Genomic DNA, 6,149 nt, shown 5'->3' on the forward strand with positions numbered 1-6,149 from the left:
AAGGCTCAGGCAGGGTTTGTCACTGGGTGTGCAGACCTTGGGGAACTTGGGCTGTTCCCTGAGTGAGACGGGCCATCAAGGTTTAGAGCCATGACTGGACTGCCAGATGCCAGAGGATGGGAGGGAGGCGGGGGCCGGTGGGAGCTGTGGCTGTGCTGCCAGGCCCACTCGGTTCGGGGGCTGGGCCTTGCCCATCTGACAGGCTGTGGGCCTGATTTCAGACCTGCAGCCCAGTGATAGGAGGCGGGGCAGGCTGCAGGAGGCACGGGTCTGAAGGGCGAGGGGTCCAGCTATTCAAGTTTGAGGGGCAGAGGACCTGAGAGCAGGAGTGTCAGAGTCTAGGCCAGGGTGTGGGGTCGGCAACTGAGGGAAGGACCTTGGCCTGTGAATGGAGGAGGCGGCCCCAGAGGTGAGTCCAGAGCCAGGAGGGGACGGGTGGGGCCCTGGGACAGAGAGGCAGGGACAGGCCGTGGGCAGGTGGCCCAGCGCCAAGGAGGATGAGTTGTGGACTGAAGCCCGCCTTCCTTCGGCCTTCGAGGGAAAACGGAGGGAAGCTAGCAGTCCTCTCCAAGGAGCTCTGCTGTAACGGGGTGCAGAGGGACAGGCGGTGGTTGGAGGGAGCCAGGTGCAGGGAGGTGGCTGCAAGGCTGCGTGCCGCTCGGCTGCTGGCCTGCCTGACGCAGGAGTGCGGGCAGAGGGCCCGACGAGAGCCCGGTGCTGCTTCTCCCGGCCGAGCTGGGGTGCAGAGCAGGCTGTGTGGGGGTGGCGTCTGTGCCCTGGGAGGCCAGGCCCTGCTGTGACAGATGAGGACGCCACACCAAGAGGACTCAGAGGGCTGGCTGTGAGTAAGCCCTGTGTGGCGTTGGTGTATCGGGGATCCAGAGTAGGAATGGCGACCCGGGGGACTCATTCTCCACGCCGGGATCCTGGGGGGTCTAGGCTCAACCCAGGCCTCTTAGCCGAGGACGGAGCGGCTGGAACCTGGCACTGGCTCCAGAGACCCCGCCGGTCACGACCGTGTGACATGCTCCCTGGGCGCCCCCCAAGCTTCCGTGTACCCCACCCCCTGCGAGCAGGTGGCCCCAGCCAGGCCCGCTGACGCCCCCGACCCCTTCTGCAGATCCTGACGGCCCTGGAGAAGGACGAGCAGGCACGGCGGCAGCGGCTCCGCAGCAAGCTGGAGCAGGTGGTGGACACGATGGCCCTGAGCAGCTGAGACACTAGGCCGTCAGCACCCAGTGGGAGTTGAGCGAGAGGGCCCGCGGGGGCGGCCTCCGTCCGGCAGCCAGAGCTGGGAGGCCCCGGAGGCAGCCTCGCCCCCACTGTGCCAAGTGCCGGTGCGCTCAGGGCCGGCGTGCAGCCCAGTGTCCTCCCGGCCCTCCCCTTCCTCCTCCTGCCTGGCGGGGGTCCCAGTGCTTCTCGGTGTGGGTGACCGTGCCTGTAGCACCTTCTGTGCCCGGAACTGCTCGCCGCAGGGCTGGGGGAGCCCAGGTGTGACCCCTGGCTTTTGGGAGAAGAGGGTAACCGCCGGGGACCTGGGGGTAAGGCTGGAGCCCTCCAGGAAGGGGTAGCCAGCCTGGTCTGTCTCCTTGAGGCCGTGCTACCCAGGTCAGAGGGCCGGGACGGGGGGCCAGGAGGGCGTCAGCCGCTCCCGGCTTCCCGGGCGGAGCGCGAGGCCCAGGGCCTGACGGCAGCCCAGGGAAAGGCCGAGTGGCCAGGGCCCAGCCGAGGAGAGCTCAAGTCGTCCGCCCGTCGCGCTGCCCACCTGCCGCGTCCGGCACTTCCACGCTCGCTGCTGCCCCACCGCCACCATCCTCCGATTCACCGCGTGCTGTCCGCGGCCGCGGCCGAGGCCGGAGCGCCACGTCCACCTCGCCCAGAGAGGCCCCAGCTCCCTCCTATGGAGGGGCTGCAGAATGGTTCCCTCGAAGCCCCCAGGTGGCTTCCAGAAGGACTTGGTGACTCCTCTCCTGTCCTCAGGGCTGTGCCTCTGGGAGCCACTGGGGCCTGGGGCTCCGGGTCCTGAGCGCAGGTTCCCATTATTTATTCCCCCACCGCACCGCTCCCAGCACCCACCCCTGGGCGGGCCGTGCTCTCCGACTGTGCAGGTCTTGGGAGCAGCCCCCGAGCATCCTCCTCCCTTCCGCCCTCTCTGTGTCCCCTGCTCTCCACTCCACCTTCAGCGGCTTCCAGTCTGGTGTCTCTGAGCGTGCGGGCCCCTCAAGAGCGGTGGGACACCTGGGGACTTGGTTTATGTAGGAGGAATAAAGAAACCCTGCTGTACTCTGCGCGGGCGGCCAGGGCTGTGGCAGGGCCCCTGCGGGTAGAACGCAGTGACCAGAGGGCCTGGAGGTCGGCTCTGCCCACCCTGCCCTCAGTGAGCAAGAAGGAACAAATTTTTAATTAAAAAAAACAAAAAACAAAAAAAACCCTGTACATATATATATATCTATATATATGTGGCTCTAGCCTCAGTCTCCAGCCCCAGTGGGGTCCTGTATAGTTAACTGGAGAAGGAGAAATTTTACGATGTAGAATAAGGAAATTAAGGCGGTGGGAAAGCAATACCAAATGGTCGTGGAGAAAGTGGCCAGGGTTTCCCTGACTGGAGCCCCCCCACCCAGGCCTCTGCCCCTCGACCTGTGGGTCATCCTGTTTTCGTTTTGATGTGAGGAGGAGAGAACTTCTCGCTGGCCCCTCGAGAGCGTCCAGGGCGCAGGGCCGTGGATTCCTGCATGACCGTGCTAGCGTTTAGTCTGACTTGATCTTTTTAAAACTGCAAGTGTTGAATACTAGAGGTTGTTAGGCCCTTTTTTTATGTTTTTTAATTAAGCAGTCACTTGTGAAAGCGAACGAGCGGCCCGGCCCCTTTCCAATTCACTTTTTCGACGGTACTAAAGATTCCCACCGACTTTAAGGGACAGCTAACTGTGGCCGGCCCCGCGCCCACGGGTTGCCCGTCTTGGGGTCCCCCCCTCCTAAGCAGCGTGAGCCACACCTTGGAGATCAGGTCGGGGGCCTCCCCCTCTCGTCAGGGAGCTGCATGAAATCCGAGCACAGGAAGCTCCCGGAACAGGGCAGATGGGGGTCTTCGGGCACTGGGCAGGGCTCCCGCCTCCCACTGCTATGGGTGCCCCAGTGGAGCTCAGGTTGGCCCCTGTCCCCGGCACGGCCAAGCTGAGGACAGTCCGTCTAGAGATCAGGCTGTCTTCTGGTAGCCGCTTTCCTTGACCTGGATTCTCGTCCTTGGGTGCACCCCTGCCTCCCCTCTGGTGTAGTCTGGCCATGCCTGGGGGCAAGCCTCTGTCCCCACCCTACCCCCGGAAGTCTTCCCAGGGCGCCAGCTTCTACTTGAAGCCCCCGTTCTTCCAGTTCTGTGAGGGTCAGGTTGGGACTGCTTAGCCCCTGTGCCCCCCCACTCTTCAGAATCCAGTTCCAGCCCCTTCCCCCACCGTCCCTGGTCCCCGCAGAGCTGAGCCCCTGTGCCTGCCTCTGGGAGGCTACAGGTTCCAGGGCGGTGCCCTCCTTGTGGCCTAGTCACCTGGACGGTGGGCGGGCAGGGCAGCGGTGGCCGAGGGAGGTGCAAGCACTTTAGCAGTCTGTGTTTACATGCGAGCCCCTGGCGCTGATCGTGCCCTGCCCTCACCGGTGCGGCAGGCCCCGAACCTACCTTCCCGCCGGGTCTGCAGTCAGACCCCATGTTCTCCCCGTCACTACTCCCAACTCTGTAGCACCCCACTGGCACCTGTGCACGGACTCCTGCCGGGGGCTCCGACCCTAACACGGGCATGAGGACCTGGCAGGAGCCTGGAATTGGAGCCCTGCTCTGCGTGGCGAGGGTGGTTGCCTTTGTCCCAAAGGCCCTGCTGCAGCCCCGGGGCTTGGGCGATCCAGGCCACGGTGTGGGGTGCAAGGGCTCCCAGCTTGTCCCAGACACTGCTGCTATCGCCTGCCCTGCAACCGCCACTCCTCACCCCCCCCCTTCCCCCCGCCCTTCCCTGCTCTGCACCATCTCAGGAGTGTCCAGGATAGCTCACACCTCGGTCTGGGAGCCTGGTCCCTCCATATACCTCGAGCTTGCCCTGTACTTCCTGACCCAGGGCCCGAGGAGCCGGGGTGGGGGCTGTGGAAGCGGGACCTGGGGCGCCTGCGACCAAGGGCCCTGAACATCCCTCCCGCCCTCCCTACTTTGGCCTTGCTGAGAGCACCCCCACCCCGGTTCCCCAGTTCTGGATCTGATGGCTCACGTCGTTGGTGCTACACAAGCTAGAATAGATATATTTAGAGAGAGAGACAGATATTTTTAAGACGAAGCCCACAATTAGCTGTCCTTTAATGCCACAGAGCCCCCACCCAAAAGAAGAGCGATCACTCGGCCGGCCTGAGCCGCCCCCTCAGCCACTGTTCTCCAGCAGGAGCAGCATGGCCGACCGGGCGCTCGGCCCGCGGACTGTGTAAATATACGGCTGTTTCCTATTTTACTGTTCTTCAGATTTAGTACTTGTAAATACACACACACATTAAGGAGAGATTAAACATTTTTGCTAAATCTCTCGGCTCTGCATGTTCCTTGCTGGGAGGGGTTTGGGGCAGGTCCCACACCTGAGCAGCATCGGCCGGTCGAGGCGGGACCCTTGCCTGCCGAGCTGGGGCTCGCGGAGGCGTGGCAGCATCAGCCAGGCCAGGCCTTGGGGGTTTGGTGCTCTGGGGCGGGATCCCGTGCTTGGCTGTTTGGAGGCACTTTGGAACCATCAGCTGACCCTGAAAAACACCAAAGCCCAAGCCCCTCAGTTCCCACTGGGACTCCACCGTGCCCTCAGTGAGCAAGAAAGAACAAATTTTTAATTAAAAAAAAAATATAATATATATATATATATATATATATATATCAGTCTCCAGCCCCAGCAGGGTCCTGTATAGTTGAGGAGGAGAAATTTTACAATGTAGAATACGGAAATTAAGGCAGTGGGAAAAAGCAATGCCGTCTCTGGGGCCCACACAGCACAGAGTCCTGGACTCACGTGCAGCCCAGAGCTGTTCCCAGGGGCCTTGTCACCACTCAGATTCTGCTGCCCAGAGCCAGGAGTGGCCTGGGTGCTCCAGTGACCTCAAGCCCCTTCCTGGGACAGGAAGGGCCTGGGGCTGTGCTTACCAGACATTCTCAGCCGGGAGCACGCGTTGTGGGGAGCCCCGTGGCTGAGGAACCCCGCGGGAAATGTTGGCTGCCTTCGCAGCACAGACTAGCACAGACTAGCGCATTCTGTCCCCTGAAAACTGTGGCGAATACTTTTCGGGCGAAAAAGGTGTCGGTGTAACCTCCGCCAGCATGCCGCTCTGGGCAGGGGCCTCGTCTCTAGGCCCGGTTTCCTCCATGGCCCGACAGGGATGGCCGTTCCTGCCCCAGAGGGTGGGCATGGGGGCCACGTCCAAAGCCGTGGTGCATTTAGATGAGGCAGGCCTGTATCCGGTGGGACAGGCGTGACACGTCCCCAAAGGACATACCTGTCGATCGACCAACCATGACCGGTGTACGAACTGGTTTGGAACTTTATGAGATGAGGTCATTACCCCCAACAGACGGGGAGCTGAGGGGCACCCAGCGGTAAGTGACAGAGCCAGATGGAAAACCGGCCGCAGCACATCCAGGAGGGAGTTTCCCAGAGAGCCTGGCAGCGCTCCGGCCTGCCTTCCCGCTCTATCTTTCCTTCCCGAGGGCTCTGACAGTGGTCCGTAAATCATAATCAATACCTCCTGCTCCAAAATGGGCCCGTCCTGACAGCCGGGCTGCAGGCGTTGAGCTCAGCGCCAGGCTCAATTACTAAAGAGAAATCAGTGTAATCACCATGAAATTGCGTCGGAAACAAATTTAGCAAATGCGTCCCGCTTGGGGTGTGACGCGGCCCGTTCTCATGGCTCGGTCCCCTCCAGCTTTCCGGCACAATCAGTCCTGCCTCAATTACCCTCGTTAGGCCGCCGAGGGCTCCAGCCCCACCAGCCTGAAAGTAGGCGATCGCCTCTGAGCCGCAATCAGCGCTCGCTGCGCTGTGATCACGCGTAATTACACAGCAAGCACCGTGCGGGAGGGAGGCAGGCGCCTTCTGATTGCCGCACACGTTGGCTCGTCGAGGGTATTAAAACCATCAGCTATT

At 62.0% G+C, this 6,149-nt stretch overlaps 1 protein-coding gene across 1 annotated transcript in view; it reads left to right on the forward strand.

The window, feature by feature from the left end:
- PLXNA1 (plexin A1) overlaps positions 1–4,549 on the forward strand; it is a 49,437-nt gene extending 44,888 nt beyond the window's left edge. The window contains exon 32 of the mRNA XM_086697270.1: positions 1,121–4,549. Within this exon, the coding sequence (XP_086553396.1) occupies positions 1,121–1,216 (96 nt within the window). The 3' untranslated portion in view covers positions 1,217–4,549. The remainder of the gene's footprint in view (positions 1–1,120) is intronic.
- The last annotated feature ends 1,600 nt before the right edge of the window (positions 4,550–6,149 follow it).

Source organism: Puma concolor, chromosome A2 (assembly GCF_028749965.1).
Source record: "Puma concolor isolate L17-30 chromosome A2, mPumCon1.1.hap2, whole genome shotgun sequence".
NCBI lineage: Eukaryota > Metazoa > Chordata > Mammalia > Carnivora > Felidae > Puma > Puma concolor.